Below are 20,761 nucleotides of genomic sequence, written 5' to 3' on the forward strand. Positions count from 1 at the left end.
CTGCCTCTTGAAGGCCTCTAGTGTGGGAGAGACCACCACCTCCCTAGGGAACTGGTTCCATTGTCGTACTGCTTTAACAATCAGGAAGTTTTTCCTGATGTCCAGACGGAATGTGGCTTCCCATCACTTGAGCCCGTTATCCCGTGTCCTGCAGTCTGGGAGGATCGAGAAGAGATCCTGGCCCTCCTCCTTATAAGCCACTACATTATGCTTAGATTTTTTGATGGTTTTTGTGAACTTCTCATTTGTCTCCTAATGTTTCTTTTTAGGTATAATTTATATATTTTACAAAATGTTGCAGTACTGTTCTATCCCTAGCCCATTTTTCTTTTCCAACTTTTCCATTTTTCTTTTCCAACATATTTTTCTTTTCTGTACTCGGGCCACTGAGTATGCTCAGTTCTTGTAGAGCATTTAGAGCAGCCTTCCTCAACCTGGGGCGCTCCAGATGTGTTGGACTGCATCTCCCAGAATGCCCCAGCCAGCTGTCTGGGGCATTCTGGGAGTTGTAGTCCAACACATCTGGAGCGCCCCAGGTTGAGGAAAGCTGATTTAGAGGGTGGTGGTGGTGGCTAACAATAACAATTTTAAATACTACTATTAACGGTCAGATTTAAACAAAAACATTTTAAAAATTGCAAAGTGGGAAAACAGCAGTGAAAGCTGCAGACAGAAGCCTTTTTCTGTGTGCCAAGAAACAGCCTTGTGTGCTTGTTTGCACTTGTACATCCATTTGCTGAATATAGCCAACCATTATTTCTGGATGTCCTTCTTTTGCAGTATGAATTTTCCCCTCAGACCTTGTGCTGCTATGGCAAACAGCTGTGTACTATTCCTCGGGATGCCGCCTACTACAGTTACCAGAACAGGTAGGTCTCGGCCTTCTGCTGCTCTGGCCAAAACCAAGGATTAAGGAGGTTTTTTTGAGCACTTGCCACAATCCCTTCTTCGAATCAGCACGTGAGCTTTAGAAAAGGTCTCGTATATAGATGAGTCTTAGAAGAGTTTCCTGGAAAGTGCTGTGATGTCTGAGACTGGCTGCTTTTGTATTTATCCGATTAGTATATTTTTGGATCACCTCTTTGTTCAGTGAATGCCCATAGTGATGCATGGATAAAAGTAATAAAAGAATTTAAAAATGGGCTCTAGAAAGTATATTCCAGTGTTTTGAAAAAAAACTTGGTGCATGGAATTAGAAAGATACATCACTTGTCAGTTTAATTTAGGTGACCTTTGAATGCTGGTTAGTTTCCACCTGGTGCAGTGGCTGGATTCCAAAGCCCTCATCCCCACCCTCACCCCCACCCCACACACGCTGCCACACACAGACACCACGTCCTGACATTTGGCTCACACGGCCCGTGTGCACCTTGTGGCCCAGGAAGCCTATTGCTGTGTACCTTCCTCTGCCCCCTCCAAGTATGGTGGCCTGCCGGATGTAGCAAAGTCCGCCCACGGCAGGCTGCAAGGTTTGGCCAGTGGGGCCCATAAGTGGGCTAGACCTGCTGCAGGGTGGATTGAAACATCGCTCACCAAAGTTCTGGAAAGCGAGTGCTCCCTTTTGGAGGGGGGTCATCGAAATGATCAGGGTAGTTAACTCATCAAGTGTCATGGGCGAATGAAGGAAGGGCTGAGAGAGACATTGGAAAAGGGAGAGCTGGGATTGGGGGAAGGAAGGGGTGAGTGAAACTTTGAGCAGCCGGAGCCCTTGGGTTCAATGTTAGCATAGAGGAAAGAGTCACAATATTGAGCAGAAGGAAGGGGCAGGCCACAAAAGTTGGGGGAACAGGAGCAGCTTGGCATTCCTAGCGTTGGTGTGGGCTAGAGAGGTTGATGGGAGGAGGGAAGGAGCAGAGGGGTAGACGGAAAGGGCTGGAAATCAGCCGGAGCTTTTGTTATCCTCCAGAAGTGTTCAGCTGCATATAAACATGGACAGAGATATCAAGTGGAGGGGAGTCAGCCAGGGCTCGGCATGAGAAAGGCAAGTTGTTCATGGGGAGGTTGAAGCAAGTGTGTCAAGAGTTGAGCACAGGGATGAATTGCGAAGGTACAGATTGCAGGCTCTAACAAGCAGGCAAAAGCCTCCGAAGAGAAGGGGGGGGCACTTTGGAGAAAGCCCAGTTGATGAACGGGCTGGAAGTCCCAGAAGGAGCAGGATGCAAAACTGGGTGGGAGGTGGACAGTGAGCAGCGCTGAATGAAGGGGACCGAACCACAGAGAAGTTAGAAAAGAGGCAGAGTTCAGGAGAGGGCCCACGGCAGTGTGCGGGCGAGTCCACCCAAAGCCGGGCATCAAAGGTGTTGGTCTGGGAGTGGAGGCAGGAGACAGCTGAGTCGGAGAAGTGAAAAAATACGGAGCAAAGAGTTTGGGACTGGAGTTGCTGCTTCCTTACAACTGGAGCTTTCATTTTGTTCGTGTCTTGAAGAGGGAGTGGTACACTTAATGAAGGGGGTCAAAGATACCTAAATCAGGGGTGTCTCGGTGGGGGACAAATTGCCCCCCACTGAGCTCTCCATCCCCCCTCCCCCGTTTTGTCTTACTCCATGCTGAGAGGGGCCACAGGGTTTCGTGAGACTCTTATCAGTGCTGGAGGAGCAGCCCTCCAGTCCCTTGGCTGGGCGGGCCAGCCTCACGGGAGCGCTGTGTGAAGCGTGGCTGTTCTTCTCCGTGCCGGCCTCCACCCACCGCCCCTCTGCTCTCTCCGGCGTGAGACGGGCGAGAACAGCAGGGATTCCTCCGTGGGGCACGGTGTGGCCTCCAAGGAGACTCTGCATCCCTGATCTAAGTGGTCCACCTGTGAAAAGCTTTCCCATTCTCCGTGGGCTTCCGTGAACCACGCTGCCTCTTTTTGTCGGGCCAAAGGGAATGCGTGACTTCATTTGCATTAAAGCACACCGTTTTCATACAGATCAGTTCAGGAGGGAAGCAGATGAGGTGGCCCGGCCTGTTCAATACGGGCTGTTGTCTTCACGCTTCCAAAATCTGCCTTTGGTTTTCCTTGCTGTTCTTATTACTGGCTTGTCCACGGTAGAACCCCTTGCTCAGTAGGTTTTAACAAAGCCCACCCCCCTCCTCACAAGCTGGCACTTCTGCACAGCTCCCAGCCTGTGTACGTGTGTGTGGCGGCCAGCCGTCATAAAACATTTTATTCTTCCCATTGTTGGTTCAGTGTGGCGATCAGAGTTGTTCGTTTAGCTCACAGCTTTGGCATTTGAGGACTAAAACTGCCCTAGCCGCTGACATCCTTTTCTTGTTACGTTTGTTTTCAAAGCTGTTACTGTGTCCTCCTTCCTTCTGCTGATGGCTCCCTGGCCTGCATCCGTTGCCTTCCTCCATACTTTGGTTTATACTCTTTCCAAACATTTAGCCAGGATTGCCTTGGATTGGCCCCAATATTTCTTCCAGTTTATTTAAAAATGCAGCTTGTGTCTCAAATGCGTAGGGTGCTGAGCTCGCTTTACTCGTCTTGGCTCAGCAAGGACCGGCTGACTTCCCGGTTAGCCAGCTAAAATTCTAACAAGTTGCTGTTGCAGTTTGCAAAGGCCTAATGTATTGCTAGACTCTATTGTATATAATTACAATACAAACATAAATATATATATATATATTTATAAAATAATGCATACATGGCTGCAAACTCTTAGCCATTAATACATGTCTGTTAAATGTTTATCTGGAGTATGAATTTGGTTTCGTTGGTGTTATAATACATTTAACTGAGCAGTTGGTCACATTTAACACAAGTTTTTCTATCTTGAATGTTTTGATATTAAAACCATCCCTATTTCTGTTGCATTAATAAATAATTGCAATCTAACCGTTTTGGCTACTGTAAGACTATATTCAAGCTTCTTCTCAGTAGCTGCTTGCTTCAAGGGCGAGTTGATCATTAAACCTGACCTAATGCAGAATCAGATCTGAATGCTCCAGCTGAAAGGCTGCACAAATGGATGCATTGAGCAGCTACTCAGCAAGACAGGTGTGGAGTCTCATTTGTCGCCCGTGTGGGGTGGAATGAGACCCCGAATGGGGACCTGCACTTTGCCTTGGCTTTCTGCTCTGTGTTGTCTCGGTGTTTGTGTCTTACTACTTCTGTCTGTGCTGTTTGTCCCCTTCCCTCTTCTCTAATCCTTCCCTTCCCTCTGTTCCTTTTCATTGTCCACACTGACCCATCAATCGACCAACCAACAACGCTCCCCTATTCGTCGTGGTGATCTGCCCTGCCCTGATTGGTGGTTCCTTTGCTTGGGTGGCTGTGTGTTTTGATGGACCAGTTCACCCAAATATGGCCTTCTTGCTGACAGGTATCACTTCTGTGAGAGATGTTTCACTGAAATCCAGGGGGAAAACGTTACCCTGGGTGATGACCCTGCCCAGCCTCAAACGTAAGTAACGGCACATCTTTTTAATAAGATAATGGAGAGGACGTTTTTGGGTCGTGGCCTGGGCACGTCGCATTTTGCAGGCAGGAACAGAGTGCCACACCTAGCCGTCCTTTGCCTTAGACTTGAGGTGCAGCTTCTCTGTCTTTGTGGAGTCTTGCCCACACTAAAGAAAGCTGCTCCCTTGCTTCACTCCATCATCAGAACTAAGCAGCATGGAGGGCTGGGGTCATGTTGCGTTTGAGAGCATGAATGTTGAGCTGGAAGGCCTGGGTTCAAATCCTGTTCAGCAATGAACACGCTGGGTGGCCTGGGGCAAGCCCCCAAAGCAAACGCCTGAACACGTCATTTTTTCATTCCGCCCCGTCGTCGTGATGCTCACTGAGGTGAGATTAGGGCCTCCAAGCCCCTTCTCTGCCATCCTGTTTGTGGTTTTGGACTTTCCCAGTTATGGGATGAGCCCTGACAACAGCAGCTTTGCGCACAAGTATTTTCTCTCAAGTTTTGCTTCCATGTATGTGGGTTGTTGATGATGATGATGATATTGTTATTCTCAGAAGAACCAGACACTAAAAGCATCTCAGACTAGTCTGGATTGAGCTAATTTGGGCTTACTATTAATTGATGATGCTGATTAGCTCATCACGTCTGCTTAGGATATGCCCGGTTTTCCTCCCTGGGAGTGCCAGAAGCACAAGCGTGCCTGTCTCACGCAGGTGCCGTTGTAGGGAAAGGTGCTTCATTGTTCATGATGGTGGATCAAAGCGCAAGTCTTAATTTGCTCTGTGTCTCTGTCTGCAGAACAATATCAAAAGATCAATTTGAGAAGAAGAAAAACGATACGTTAGATCCAGAGCCGTAAGTATCTCAGTGAGAAAGAACCGCTTAGATCGAGCAGCAAGGAAGCACCTCTTTTGCCCTTTTTCATATATTTTTAAAACCATGCTTGGAATGTATACGAGGCAGTCTCTGCTCTGTTGATTTGAAGACATTGAAACTGCATTCGTTGGAATCTGTTCCTTAATAAACATCTATGTCTCAAATCTGGTGTTTTCTTTAAAAGTGCTACCTTGAAATCAGCTCCCTTGCTTTAGTTTTATTAACCCATCAGGCAGCCCACAAAAATCCTCAGCGTACTACCGTAGTAGTATTTATATAGATCCACCCGCAAATGTGGGACAACCAGAAGATTCACACAGCAGTTGCAGCTTCGCTGTGCTTCTTCTTCCAGTGACTCTCTCGGTCTGAGCTAACTCGTCATTTTTCTCACAGTTCTTTCTCACCGCTGCTTTCCTTTCACATCTTCCCTGTGCGCCAGCCCCAAATCTAGCTTAGTGTGTCCTCTTATAGCCTGAGCGGTGTCTTGGGTAAGGAAACGTGCGATGCAGCCCCGTCCGAGGCCATTTGGGACCTGCCCATGTTTACACTCTGACCTGCATGGAGACATTAAGGCTTCTGCTGTCACGATTCATGGAGACGTTGGCCTCTGTCATGGCAGTCTTTAGCGTGGACAGCCGGTTCCTAATGCTTCCACCACAGAGCCTCTTCTGCCATTCCTTTCCCAGGTGATCGCTGCTTCTGTCTTCGTTTGCCTGGTGATGGTGGCGGCGTTACTGACATACTCAGCAGAATTGCTCTGCTGTTCTGTTTGCTCTTAATTTGATTGTCCTTTACTGATTGGCCCATGTGTTGCTACTGCTGTAGTTGGGGCTGCAAGTGCTCAGCCTCAACTTCCCATGGAGTGGGGGGTGGGGGATTATGCTTTAGACTATGAATAATGACAAGATTTACGGCATTTCCACAAAATAACCATTTCGTGCCTACCATCTTTGAACTTTTCTGTCCTTTATGTATGAGGTGCAAAATAAGTTTATTATTATTATTATTAATTCCATACATGCCGTAAAACAAAATGTCTGTTATTATTAATGCCAAACATAGTGAATCTGTTTGATGATTGACCCTGAGAATATCTGATGCGTATAGTATATCTACTATATGTCTCATATCTATTACCTTTGTAATCTCCATTTGCGGTGGCTCCTCTACATTAATAATAAAACAAAATTTCACGACAAATGCTGGCATCTGAATACTGCTGAAATCACCCTTTCTTACTCTTTGTCAGAAACCCTTGTTCAAACAAAAGGGCTTGGCAAACTTCAGGAAAAAGAGAGTTTGATGTTCTTGATGGTCCTCTGCTTACAACGCTCAGATATCTAAGATGTGTTTGGTGCACGAAGGCGTTCCGCTTTCTGCCCGGCGCCGTATTCACCGACACTTTGCTCTTTCACATTTTGGCTTCAAGGAAAATAAGGTTTTCTCTTCCTTTCTTCCCCTGCCCAGCTTTGTTGACTGCAAAGAATGTGGCCGGAAGATGCACCAGATCTGTGTGCTGCATTATGATATTATCTGGCCTTCAGGGTAAGTCCGCGTGGGAAGGTGTCAGGTTTCGCTGTAGTGAACTTTCAGAAACTGCTCTGCTTATGGTCATCAAAAACCTCCACATGTTTACTCAGAAGTCAGTCCCTCTTGCTGTATCCTGTGGGGTTTACTCACAGAGAGGTCTGCATAGCGTTGCATAGCCACAGTTTTAAAAGAGTTTGTTGGCATTACTTTTAAAATGCCTTACAGCATAACTAAGCCAGTTTTATCAACCCAGGGCAGCCCCTGCCAACAAAAGGATTTGTTCCTTGCATGTCTTTCCCTGCTGCTTTGATCTATTTGATGGTTATAGCGATAGTTACTTACTGCGTGGAACACATGTTACGTAGAAAACCAGTGAGTTTCCCAGGTACCCAGACACCTGGGATTTGGGGCTTCTTATAACAGGTCTCTGTGGTACAGACGTCCTCAGCTTCATGATCAGTTTACTGGGGGACACAGGGGCTTCCTGTGGAAGGCAGGCCATTTCAAGCCACCACCCCAGAGGGCCCAGGGCCACTGCTTAGTTCTTGGCAGCCGAGCCCTCCTGGGAGTGTATTTGCTGGCTTGTCTTCACCCAGATTTGTAGCTCTGTTGCCCAACGAGAGCCAGCTCCGGTCGCTGCCTGCAGCCCTTAAGTGAGGCAATCTGATGCCTCCTGCATAAGCCCAGATAGTCAGAACTTGAGCACATGCCAGTTGAGCAATTCAGGGGTTAATATGCGCTTCAACTCCAGGTGGAGATTGGTTGATTAGTAGCAGAAAGGAAAAGCCACGTTGGCTGCTGCGTTTGCTCTTCGTTGGGAAGGATGGAACTCACTGAGGTTAAGGGATGTGGCGGCCGCAGGCTAGTGGGGGCCCTAGTGTATAGGGGGGGGACGGCTTTTGTGGTGTTCCCAGCCTGGCCGTGATGCTGGAGCAAGTTTATATTGACAAACTTTCTGTTGTGTTTTTAGGTTTGTGTGTGACAACTGCTTGAAGAAAACTGGACGAACACGCAAAGAAAACAAATTCAGTGCCAAAAGTAAGTCTGTAGTCTTCTTAGTTGTGTATTCCAAGTCAAGTTTATTGTATTTAGCAACCAGCCCTGATACAGTTTCACATAGATGTGTTACATTCATTCATCCCCTCGGCCTTTGTGCGCAAGAGCAGGGGCAGCGCAAGAAACTTAGCAGTTCTAAAAGTTACATCTTTATTAAAACCATTCAATAAAAAATGCAGCTTTTCAATCTTCCCTTCATCCAAACTAGCAAAGGAAGGATATAAACTTCCCTAATGTCTGAATAGACTTTGCATTCTAAAATAAAGTGGGTGACCTCTTCTAAAGTTGAAAGGTTGCAAGGACAACCTGTGGCTTCCTTGGGGATACCCTGCAGGCGCCCCGTGCGGTCTGCCGAGGGGAGGACATTTAACCTTGCCCAGGAAAAGGCTGTCCCCACCTTATAGAGCAGCCTTCCTCAACCTGGGGCGCTCCAGATGTGTTGGACTGCATCTCCCAGAATGCCCCAGCCAGCTGGGGCATTCTGGGAGTTGTAGTCCAACACATCTGGAGCGCCCCAGGTTGAGGAAGGCTGTTATAGAGGGTAAATCAGTTGTGTATTAATCTACGCTGTTAGTGCATCTTAGTAGCTCCTTTCTACAAACCTCATTTTCAAACTAAATAATTCTTGAGGGGTGGGGTTCACATTTGGCGGAATCCTCCTGGGATTCAAAGAGGTATTGAGGGAAAACTTTATGTTTTCCCTCTCCCCCCATTTCATTTTGTCTCTGGATGACCGTTTTCAAGATAAAACAGACCCTTTCTCTCTTTTGAGGGAACTCATTGATGCAACGCTTATCGTAGCTCCACCAATTGGACAACTAGATCCCATGAATGCATACATAAAATAGGTATCCAAACCACGCTGGTAGAAAGACATTCAGAACGATGCCTTGCAAGCCGCTCCCTGTGCGAATAGAGTTGTGATATCATTTAGTTGCCGGGTGGCCCTCTCGTAAGAAGAGGAGCCCTGAAACTGCATCAGACCCAACAAGGCCTCTCTAGTCCAGCATAAAGACGTTCGCACAGCAGCCAGCTAGATGCCCCAGTGGGAAGCACACAAGCAGGACATGAATGCAACAGCGCAACCTTCCCACCCATGTTCCCCAGCAACTAGGGTACGATATTGAAGGTGGCATATAGCTATCGGAATTAGTAGCCGTTGATCGCCTCGCTGTCCTAAATGAATTAGTCTAGTCCCCTTTTCAAGCCACCCAAGTTGGTGGCTGTCGCTACGCCTTGTGGTGGCCAGTTCCAACTCTGCACTGCGTGAAGACGTGCTCCTCCTTAGCTGCCCTGAATGTCCTACCATTCAGCTTCATGGGATGACCACATGAGTCAGCTTTCTCCACACTAGGTATGGTTTTGTACACCTCTATCATGTTTCCCCTAAACGTTGTAACCTTTCAATAATAATAATAATAATAATAATAATAATAATAATTTTATTTATTTATTTATTACCCACCTCTCCCTTTGGATCGAGGTGGGGAGCAACGTCAGTACAACAGTTCAATATAAATCAAATACATAAAATTAATTAAAAGAGCACATAAAACTAATGCAATATCCAAATGACAATCAAGACATCTTAAAAAAATAATAACTGTGAACTGTCCAGAGAACTTTGGCTGTGGTGCATTGTAGAAATGTAATAAATTAAATCAGTTGCATGCAAATGTTTTGCAAAAGTTTGCTGCTGACCATTTTTATTTGGAAGTGAAGCTTGCTGTTTTCCACGGGAGCAGCTGCATCCTAAGGGCTTCGGCCTTCGTTTTATTTCCAAGACTGATGTAAACGTAAAGGGATATGGTTGATCCAGATCCGGCTGGTCTCTTTGTTATCCCGTGGACTGACTTCCTCCTACGACTCAATTCTTTTCCCCCCCCTCAGGGTTACAGACCACCCGCTTAGGAAACCACTTGGAAGAGAGGGTAAATAAATTTTTGCGGCGGCAGAATCACCCGGAAGCTGGGGAAGTCTTTGTGAGAGTAGTAGCCAGTTCAGATAAAACAGTGGAAGTGAAACCAGGAATGAAATCTAGGTGAGTTTTGGTTCCTGCTTCAGCGGAGCCGCTCCGTTACCAAGCGACGGGACCAGTCGTCCTCTGCGCACTCCCTTTATCTTGGCCACTGGCAATTTAATTAACTGTAGCGCCCCCTTTAGACGTGCCGTGAGCACCTCCTGGGTCAGAACAGGGTACCTGACCTGAAGGCCCCGTCGTCGCTGTGTGCGTGGCGGCAGTCCTACGGCCGGAGCTGGAGTCTGCTGGGGGCGCTACCCCAAGCAGGTGCTGTTTTCAGCTGCATTTGCCCGCTGCGGGAGGAAGGACCCTAGGCCGTGGGCTGTTTGGGGCCAAGTCCAGAGCCTCACCTGCTTTGCCCATTGGGAAGCCTTTTTCCAAGGACACCTGTGTGTTTCCAGCCTAACGGGCCCTTTCACTAGTTGTGTCTGCCTTGAAAACAGCAGGACGGCTGTTGTTGTTTCTAACGAGCCGTACTCCGTCTTAATCGTCCCACTTTACTATTCTTTCATGAACTGGCTTAGGGACTGCTCTCTGTCTTGCAGGTTCGTAGACTCGCGTGAGATGTCCGAGTCTTTCCCCTACCGAACAAAGGCTCTCTTTGCTTTTGAAGAGATTGATGGCGTGGACGTGTGCTTCTTCGGCATGCACGTGCAGGAGTATGGGTATGAGTGCCCACCCCCAAACACCAGGTAATCCTCCAGCGCCTCGTTTGGGACTCCCAAGGCGGGAGGATGGTTGGTTTGACTGGCCCTTGGTTTCCCTCCTTTCCCGCTCCTGCCATTATCCCTCCTGCTGCCCGTCCCCATTTTTTGTATCTTTGCACCTGTCCCTTTTTTGTCTTGCGTCTCTTGTCGATACAACTTCTTCACTGTTGCTCCCAGATGTCAGAAATTGAGTAACTACGCTCTACATACAATTCAGCTCTGTAAGCAGACAGATACAGGGCCTAAAATTGCAGGTCGTTTAAGTTCTGGTGTTTGGGCCCCACGAGTGAAGCTCATTCCCAGAAAAACATGCTGGGATCTTTCTTTGCTTTGGAGAACGACTTCACTCGTGATTCTCAAGTAAAACTCCAGAAACCTCTGAGACCAGAGGAAACCGCCTTCGTGCAGAAACAGGCCACGGGGTCCGTCTCGCTCAGTTTGCTGCCGGCCCTGACTGGCAGGGGCTCTCCATGGTGTCAGGATGAGGACTTCCCCCGCCCTCCCGGGAGATGCTGGAGAAAGCGCCCGGGGACCTCTTGCGCGCGAAGCGGGTCTCTGCCACGGAGCTCCAGCCCTTCTGTTTTGTTGAGTCTCTCTTCCCCTTTTGTCACAGGCGTGTGTACATCTCCTACTTAGATAGTATTCATTTCTTCCGCCCAAGATGCCTCCGGACTGCTGTTTATCATGAAATCCTTATTGGGTATCTGGAATATGTCAAGAAACTGGGGTGAGTGTTGTTCTCTCGGGACATCTTTGTTGCTGAGCATCTTGGTGGCTCTGCCTAATGATACGGTGCTAAATCCTGCGAGGGAGAGGGGGGAGGGGTTGGCATTCATTCCGTTGCATCCCTTCAGCTCCTTCAGGGCCACGCGCAGCCTTTTCCCCGCCTGAGCATCAGAACAAGCAAGGACGGAACGCGGGCGCCGCGGGCGAGGAGCCTCCCTCGAGGCCAGGGTCGTGTTGTGAGCCACAGAGTGGCAGTGGGCAGGGAGCCTCTTCTCCCCCACCTCCTCCCATCCATCCGTCCATCCCAGCTCCTCTCCCCACGCCCACCCCAATTATAGTTGGTGCCCTAAGCCCAGTAGCCCAGAGGGAAATCTCCTGGGATCGCAGGAGGCGGCCGTTTCCCCACCCTTGGTGTGCGAGGTCGTGCCGCGACACCTTTTGAAGGACGATGCTTTGTGTGTTCTGTGGCCTTCTAGCCACTAGGCCCCACGTGCGCCAGCTCTGGCGATGCTGCAGGGCTACTTTGATGCATGACGCTTCCTTCTACAACAGGAACATGCCCCCCCCCCCATGCCTGTTTTAATTTCTTTTTCTACTGGAAAAGTCACAGTTTGCCTCTGAAATTCAGTAGCAAACCACTGTGGGGGCTTAGAATGGACAAATTTACCGGCAAACAAAGTCTCACTCCCCCCCCCCTTTGTTTTTTGGTGTTGAGAATGTGGCCCAGGGTTGCCCAGCACTGCAGTAGAGGAGAAACCACACAAAAGTCTTGCACCATCGTGTGTAGAAATATTAGTGCAACTTTGGGAGATTTCTGACACGGACGTGGCTTTCAAAAACAAGCAGCCACTCACCTGGCTTCATTTGGAGGAGGGTCTCTGCGTTGTAGTTAAAAGCACCTAAAGGGCTCCAGGTTGGAGAAGGCCGCCTTCGGCTGCTGACCCTCTGGGCTGTGGAAACCAGGCTGGCCCAAAGCAGCCGGGCGTTGAAGCCTGCCTGGTGGGACTTGCTCAGCAGGGCCATTGCCGCTCCCGCTCCTCGCAGGTTGCAGAGATATTCTACCCACCTGCCTTCCTCCCCCCACGGCAGCCCTTCGAGGTCCCAGCACGGAGATGGTCGCAGTGACCCACCTTGCCTTGGGGCGTCGCTGGGTGATGCGTCTTCGAGAAAGGCCGCTCACCTTTGCTGCCATGCCGGGGTCACTTTTGAACCAGTTCTCGGGTGGGGGGAAATGTTCAACTGGGTTTCTTTTGCTTTTGTGGGATGTGCAGGTACGTGACCGGCCACATCTGGGCCTGCCCTCCGAGCGAGGGGGATGACTACATCTTCCACTGTCACCCTCCTGATCAGAAAATCCCCAAACCCAAGCGGCTGCAGGAATGGTACAAAAAGATGCTGGACAAGGCCTTTGCCGAGAGGATCATCCATGACTACAAGGTGAGCCTTGCTGGGGCATGTCGGACGCGGCGGCGGGCGTCTCTCTCCCGAGAAAAGGAAGGAGGGGGCGCTAGGGCCACAAGAGTTTGGAAAGCGGGTCGGCAGCCGTTTCTGTGGGTCTTCGCTAGTCCGAAATGAAAGCTTTGCTACCTAAAGCATAGCTGCATTTCTACTCTGGGTGAAGAAGCGTTTAACAGATACGGATTCAAAGCGACGCTGCTGTCTCTGTTAGACATTAAAATGGGCTGATTTTGAGGCAGGTGCCGCTTTATTTGGCAGCATCGGGTGGGTTTTAATGGGAAAGGCTGTGCTGACTCATGACGTTTATCAGAGAGGGATTGATTTTTGTCACCAACATCCAGTGTGGCTGCAGACCCTGGAGGGCGCAATTCTGAACCCCCACCTGCTTGAGGGCAAAGCCGCAGGAGGCCTGCCCCCCCCCCCCCCGCTGCCCCTCTACGCAGCACAGCTAAGCCCAGGGTGGGAAACGTTGCCTTTCTTACAGGACATCTTCAAGCAAGCGACGGAGGACCGGCTGACCAGTGCAAAGGAACTGCCTTACTTTGAAGGCGACTTCTGGCCCAATGTGCTCGAGGAGAGCATCAAGGAGCTGGAACAGGAAGAGGAGGAGAGGAAAAAGGAAGAGAGCACGGCGGCCAGCGAAACCACGGAGGTGACTGAAGCCACCCTGAGCGCCTGGGAGTGGATTGGTGGTGGGCTCCATTGAGGGACGGGCGAGGGAGGGAAGGCAGGCAGGCAGGAAGGCCCAGTTCTCCAGCCCAGGCAGTCCAGGTCCATCCCCAGGCCCTGCCGTTTACGGGCAGCAGCAGCTGCCGACTGGAGCCCAGCGCTGCGTGTGCGACGGAAGTGCCCCCTCCCCCTTCCTTGCCTGGGGAGGCAGCCGAGGCGTTGTCCTCTTACGCTTTGCTCTCTTCGTCTGGTGATTGTCGTGATTGATTGATTGATTGATTTCATTTCTATATCGCCCAATAGCCGAAGCTCTCTGGGCGGTTCACAGCTCTCTGGGCGGTTAGGGTTAGGGCGATCAGTGGGTTCTCTTCCCGGCGCTCCCTTTGAGCTCTTTAAAGGAGCACGAGGCCCGGGGGGCGCTTGACACCCGTGGCGAGGAAGGCTGGGTTGAGCCCACAACCGCCCAGAGGTGGCAAGTTCTCTGACTTGGGCTTTCAGGGAGGCTCGCGTTCACAGTGCTGTGTTTGGGGAGGCTGCAGCGGACGTCTTCAGGGGCAGCTCTGCTTGAGACTGCAGCCCCCCCCCCCCCGCCTCTGCATAGTTGAAATTACGGCCAAAGGGGGGGGATCCGACTTTGGGAGTGCAGGGAATACGCAGGTGCTTTGTACGGAGAGACCTGCGGCTCGGGGTGCGTTTTCCTTATAGAAATTCATGGCACTGTTGGAAAACCATAAAAATGGGAACGTTTCACATGAACTCTTTGGTCTGATGGGTTGTTTTAAAAACGTCCAGCGGGTGATGCTTTCTGTAACACTGAGGAACTGAGTCTCCTGTCCCGAAGCCGAGAGTCGACGGTTTCGGGTCGGCTTTGCCTGCCTGCAAAGGGCCCCGGGGCCTGAGCAGCTTTGCGTTGTCTCGGCAGGGGAGCCAGGGAGACAGCAAGAGCGCCAAGAAGAAGAACAACAAGAAGACCAACAAGAACAAGAGCAGCATCAGCAGAGCCAACAAGAAGAAGCCCATCATGCCCAACGTCTCCAACGACCTCTCGCAGAAGCTCTACGCCACCATGGAGAAGCACAAGGAGGTACCGCAGCAGCCTTTCCCCCTTCAGCCCGGGAAGGGAGGGCCGCCGGGGCCGGAAAGCCTGGGCCGGAAACCCCGGGGCCCTGCGTGCTGGCCTGACCCTCTGCCCCCGCTCCCCCGCAGGTCTTCTTCGTGATCCACTTGCACGCCGGCCCTGTGGTCAACACCTTGCCCCCCATCGTGGACCCGGATCCGTTGCTGAGCTGTGACCTGATGGACGGTCGCGACGCCTTTCTCACTTTAGCCAGGGACAAGCACTGGGAGTTCTCCTCGCTGCGCCGCTCCAAGTGGTCCACGCTGTGCATGCTGGTGGAGCTGCACACCCAAGGCCAGGACCGTTTCGTCTACACGTGCAACGAGTGCAAGCACCACGTGGAGACCAGGTGGCATTGCACCGTCTGCGAGGTGAGCGCTGGCGGCGGCGTGGCAGCTCCTCCGGGGCTCTCCTGCCTCTGCCCGGCTGTGCCGGGGGCGTCGCGTGCTCCTCGGTGCAGTCAAACGCCTGTTTGCGCAGGCGCCCCCAGAGGTGTCGGGACCTCTGGAAGTCATGGATGGCTTTGGGAGGACGCTGACTTGCGTGGCTCTCCGGGGCCTGTGGAGAGCCTTCCCTGGAGGAGGCCGCCATCTGGAGAACAAGGGAGAAGGCTGTGGGGGAGGGCAAAGCCCAAGACGGCCGGTCGAGGGAGGGGGGCCTTCCCCTTGAAGGCGCAGGCTCGCACTTTGGCTGTCCTCCTGCGCTCAGCCCTGAGCTGGCAAGCTGCAGCGCGTTCGGCATGAGGCTGCCTTTGGGAGAGGCGTGGAAATGTCAGCTGGTCCAGACTGCTGCAGCCAGATGCTTGAGCAGGAGCGCCCGGCTGCCCCAGCCTCAGTGGCTGCCCCGGCTGCTTCCGGGGCATTTCGGAGAGCTGGTTCTGTGAAGCCCTCTAGAACGTGGGCCCAGGCGATTCGGTGAATCGCGTGCTCCCCTGCGGGCCTTGGGCGCTTCAGGGGAGGCTCTTCTCGCAGTCCCACCGCCGACCGAGGCATCTGTGCTGGGGCTGTGGCAGAGGGCCTCCTCGCTGCTGCTGCTGCCGCCCCAGGGCTCCGTTATCAGCGGCGTTGTTCCGTATACAAAGGTCCTGCAGGGCTGTCTGGATCTCTGCCGCTGTTTCGGGGACGGACTCCTTCCATGTTGGGGGGCGCTTCGTGGCCCGCCCTTGTTCCCCTGTCTTGCGATGGGGCGGGTGGGGTGGGGCAGGTGTGCCTGCGCGGTGGGCGGGGTGCAAGAGCCTCGGTCTCGGAACCTGACGCATGCCCCCCCCCTCTCCCCCTCTCCTCCTCTCCTCCTCTTGCTGCTTCCCAGGACTACGACCTCTGCATCAGCTGCCACAACAGCAAGAGCCACGAACACAAGATGGTGAAGTGGGGCCTGGGCCTGGACGACGACAGCGGCAGCCAGGGCGAGCAGCAGTCCAAGAGCCCCCAGGAGTCGCGCCGGCTCAGCATCCAGCGCTGCATCCAGTCCCTGGTGCACGCCTGCCAGTGCCGCAACGCCAACTGCTCGCTGCCCTCCTGCCAGAAGATGAAGCGGGTGGTCCAGCACACCAAGGGCTGCAAGCGCAAGACCAACGGGGGCTGCCCGGTCTGCAAGCAGCTGATCGCCCTGTGCTGCTACCACGCCAAGCACTGCCCGGAGAACAAGTGCCCCGTGCCCTTCTGCCCCAACATCAAGCACAAGCTCCGGCAGCAGCAGATCCAGCACCGGCTGCAGCAGGCGCAGCTCATCCGCCGCAGGATGGCCACCATGACCACCCGCAACGTGCCTCAGCAGAGCTTGCCTTCTCCTACCTCAGCCGCCGCGCCCGGCGCCCCGCCGCAGGCCCCGCCTCAGCCGCCCGGCGCCCCGCCGGCCCCGCAGCAGGCCCCGCCTCAGCCCGCCCCCGCCGGCTTCCCCGGAGCCGCAAGGACTCCAGCGCCACCGCCCGTGTCCACCGGCAAGCCCGCCCAGCCTCCCCCGGGGGCCGCGCCCCCACCGCCCACCCAGCCTCCCCCGGGGGCCGTGGAAGCAGCCCGGCAAATTGAGATCGAAGCAGCCCAGCAGCAGCAGCAACAGCAGCAGCAGCAGCAACAACAGCAGCAGCAGCAGCAGCTCTACCGGGTGAGCAGCAACGGCCTGCCTCCGGGGCGGGCGGGCCTGGTGAGCCCGGCGGTGGGAGCGGCGAACCCCATGCAGCAGGCTGGCGTGAATGTCACCCGGCCCAACACCGTGAGCGGCCCGGCGATCTCCCCGCTGCAGCCCGGGCCGTGGCAGTCGGCTCCCCTGCCCGCCCAGCAGCCCGGAATGGCCCGACCGGTCCTGCCGGTGCCGGCCCAGCAAGCGGTGGCCGGCCCGAGGATGCCAGGGGTGCAGCCGCCCCCGCCGCCCCGCTGCATCCCCCCCAACGCCCTGCAGGAGCTGCTACGGACCTTGAAATCGCCCAGCTCCCCGCAGCAGCAGCAGCAGGTGCTCAACATTCTGAAGTCGAACCCGCAACTCATGGCAGCTTTTATCAAGCAGAGAACAGCCAAATACGTAGCAAACCAGCCGGGCCTGCAGCAGCCCCAGGCCGCGCTGCAGCCGCCGCAGCCGCCCCCCGCCCCCGCCCGCAGGGCTGCACGCTCAGCCGGGCCTGCAGAACATGAGTGCCATGCAGGCAGGCGTGCAGCGGCCAGGCATTCCTCCCCAGCAGCCAGGACTGGCCGGCTTGAACCCCGCTCAGGGCCAGCCCATCAACATCATGAACCCGGCCCACAGCTCCAGCATAGCCGGCATGAGCCCCCAGTACAGGGAGATCCTGAGAAGGCAGCTCCTGCAGCAGCAGCAGCAGCAGCAGCAGCAAGGCGGGGCTGGGATGGCCGCTCACAATCAGTTCCAGCAGCCTCCAGGCCCTGGTGGCTATTCCCAAGCCATGCAGCAGCAGCGGATGCAGCAGCAGCAGCAGCAGCAGCAGCACCTCTCCATCCAAGCAGGGGCCCTGGGCCCAATGGCTCAGATGGGACAGCTGAACCCCATGGGGCAGCCTGGCCTGGGGGCGGACGGCAGCCCCAGCCTCCAGCAAGCGCTGCAGCAGCGGATCCTGCAGCAGCAGCAGCAGCAGCAGATGAAGCAGCAGCTGGGCTCGCCGGGCCAGGCCAACCCCATGAGTCCCCAGCAGCACCTGCTCTCAGGACAAGCCCCACCGGCGCCGGCGGGCGCCCCCCACCTGCCCGGCCAGCCGATGAGCGCCTCTCTGAGCAGCCAGGTGCGGTCGCCGGCGCCTGTCCAGTCCCCGCGGCCCCAGTCCCAGCCGCCACATTCCAGCCCTTCCCCCCGGATACAGCCCCAGCCCTCCCCGCACCACGCCTCGCCCCAGACTGGCTCCCCCCACCCCGGGCTGGCCGTGACCCTGGCGAGCTCCATGGACCTGGGCAACCCCGAGCAGAGTGCAATGCTTCCCCAGCTCAACACCCCCAACAGGAACGTCTTGCCCAATGAGTTATCCCTGGTTGGCGACACTACAGGAGGAGACACACTAGAGAAGTTTGTGGAGGGCTTGTAGCGTTGCGGGAGGCCCCCCACCCACCCACCCGCCCCGCTGCCGGCCGGACCCCCCTCCCCTCCCCTCCCCTCCCCTCCCTCGGGCTCCTGGACATTTTGTACTGAAAACGCAGACCTCTAGCTTGAGTGAAGCCCCAAGTGGGACTGGTTCGTCCTACACCCATGGAAGGATGAATTGCTGTTTAAAAACAAAAACAAAGAATATATATTTTTTTGTTGAAAGCCAGCCGGGGTTGTTAAACTATCTGGTCTCTCTTTTTTCGTTGTTGTTCTTGTTGTGGGGTTTTTTTTTTTAGGGTTTTTGTTTTGTTTTGTTTTTTTAGTTTTGTTGTTACTGTTGACTTTGCTTTTTTAAAGGGGAAAACAAGTCCATTATATTCATATTTTTATTTGTACTTTCAAGACTAAGCATTTGCGTTTAACAGAGAAGACAAATAATATTCAGAAACTGTTTCCTGAGATAATGCAACATTCTAATGTATCCTGCTAACTTTCTGACGTTTGGCAGAAAGATTTTTTTCTATTCTATACTGAACTCTGCAGGTATCTGAAGTATTATTACCCCTGGAAAAGATAGGAACGGACTTGTGCACACAGAAACACACGTTGCCGATGTAGAGATCGTTGCTTTGTTTCTCTGATAAAACTGGTTTTAGATTTACAAATAAATAAACAAACACAGGGACGATCACGTCTTAGGCCATGCTAATTTTAACAGGGAAGAAGCATATTCTTTTCTTTAATTCTTTGATGTGAAACTTGAAATGAGGAAAAGCAATTATAGTGTAAATCATGCAAGCTCTATAATTACTATAAATATGAAAAATTCAAGATTCAATCACTGTACAGAATGGGGGAAAGCAAACTCATTTCTTACTTCTATAGCATATTGTTAAATAAACTGTGTGCCACAGACAAAAAGGGTGGTCCTTGAATTCATGTACATGGTATTAACTTAGTGTTTGGATTTTTTTGTTATGAAAAATGCCGTTTTCAACATTGTATTTGGACTATGCATGTCTTTTTCCATTGTATATAAAGTATTGCTTAAAAGTGATATAAATTACTGAAGTTTTTAACATGTATTCTGTTCTTTAAAAACATGTCAAATGTTGTAAGGTTTTACTCGCGCACACAGACACATACCCAATGGTACCATGTCAGCAGAACCCTTATGTGTGTGTACCTATGAAAGACCACAGAAGGGTAATATGTCTCCTATTAATTTAATATTTGGAGAATTCCATTTATAAGAGTTAACAGGAATAAGTTATTAACGGCTGATCTTTCTTTTAAAAAATGCATTCATTTAGCGACAGATCACTAGTTGGAATTAAGGTATTTATTTTAGGTAACGTTCCTAAGACCAAAGCATGATGGGAAATCCCAGGACATAATGGGCTTTCCGTCCCGTAACTGGTGACCCCCTCTCTCTTCTGATGCTGGACGGGGCGATAGCTCTCGTAAACGGCGCTTCGGCCTTCCTTCATCCTGGTGCCCTCCAGGTATGTTTGGACTACAACTCCTCATGCAGGCGGGGATGATGGGAGTTAGATTCTCTACTTAGTAAAGTTACACGTTAAGGCCACAGTCATCTGTCTCAGATATCAAATCCAAGTTACAACTTTTTGGGGGGCTAGAAAACGAAACAAGTGCTTCCTGCTCCCACAATAATAAGGCTGCTGTTGTTGGTTGGAGTATCTGACATTCTTAAGTGAAATAAGTGCTAATGTCAATATTTTTGTAATGTAGAATGGGGTGGGGGGGGGTGGAGGTTGATGAGTTTCCTAGTACTATGAAAACCGCAGCGGAGCCTCTATTCAATTTTCCAGGCTGTAGATGATCTCTGCTTCAGCATCTGCATATGAAACTTTAATGGCTTCAGCTCTTCCTTGCATCCTTCTTCAGCAATCAGGATGTCCAGTCTGGGTTGTGGTCAGTGGCTATAAACACCCAGACATGTCTAAAAAGAAAGGATGGGAAGTCCTTGTGCTGTGGCACATGGTATACTTACAAGGAAAAGCCCAAAACATATATAATATATGTGATCAAAAAGAAGGAACTTGGAATGTGCTGGGTGTTTCTAAGAAAGCTGGTAAAAACGCTTGAAGGGTGGTTCCCAGTGGCTCCGTGCACTATTAGGCTGAGTGGACATGGGTGGGGCCCCCTCCCTCCCTCCTCAAAGTGGTCTTGCTCTCTTGGCTTCTGAAGCCGGGCGCTGCGGCCAGGGCACAGGTCTCAAACGGAGGGTTTGTCCGCGCAAAGCACCTGACCATCTCCAAAGCATCCAACAGGACCCATGTGGCAGCTGTGGGAAAGGGGGTCTGCAATTCAGCGCTAACCACGTTGCAACAGCGCAGCCTTTTTGAGGGGGTGCAGGGGGTGATCACTTCTCATCGTTTGCTGCCTTCCATGCCTCAAAGCTGGCCAAGTGACCCCCACCCCCACCCCCGTGGTTTCCTTCATAATATTCTGGTGTTGGGGTTTTCATGATTATTTCCAGAATTTGGCTCACTTTTTGTTTTTACTTTATTTTTGAAAGGGAGAGGAGTGAATTCAAGCATCATCTAGGCATGCTTCCACCTCTCGAAATGCACGTGGGCAGGATTCATAGTAGTTTGCAAAACAACACAACCTAGTCGGGCACTTGGTTGGTTGCCAAACCAGCCCCTGCAGCAGGGATTTATTTGGAGGA

General features: G+C 52.1%; 1 protein-coding gene across 1 annotated transcript in view; it reads left to right on the top strand.

Annotated features, from left to right (window-relative positions):
• The window catches only part of CREBBP (CREB binding protein), a 48,105-nt gene extending 28,960 nt beyond the window's left edge, over positions 1 to 19,145 (top strand). Inside the window, 14 exon segments of the mRNA XM_063143366.1 lie at positions 781 to 869; positions 4,305 to 4,385; positions 5,184 to 5,240; positions 6,729 to 6,806; positions 7,762 to 7,829; positions 9,738 to 9,888; positions 10,413 to 10,559; positions 11,188 to 11,301; positions 12,572 to 12,737; positions 13,243 to 13,410; positions 14,350 to 14,511; positions 14,634 to 14,915; positions 15,853 to 17,117; positions 17,119 to 19,145. Coding sequence (XP_062999436.1) covers positions 781 to 869; positions 4,305 to 4,385; positions 5,184 to 5,240; positions 6,729 to 6,806; positions 7,762 to 7,829; positions 9,738 to 9,888; positions 10,413 to 10,559; positions 11,188 to 11,301; positions 12,572 to 12,737; positions 13,243 to 13,410; positions 14,350 to 14,511; positions 14,634 to 14,915; positions 15,853 to 17,117; positions 17,119 to 18,067 — 3,777 coding nt within the window. The 3' untranslated portion in view covers positions 18,068 to 19,145.
• The last annotated feature ends 1,616 nt before the right edge of the window (positions 19,146 to 20,761 follow it).

This window comes from Elgaria multicarinata, chromosome 17, assembly GCF_023053635.1.
Source record: "Elgaria multicarinata webbii isolate HBS135686 ecotype San Diego chromosome 17, rElgMul1.1.pri, whole genome shotgun sequence".
Taxonomy (NCBI): Eukaryota; Metazoa; Chordata; class Lepidosauria; order Squamata; family Anguidae; genus Elgaria; species Elgaria multicarinata.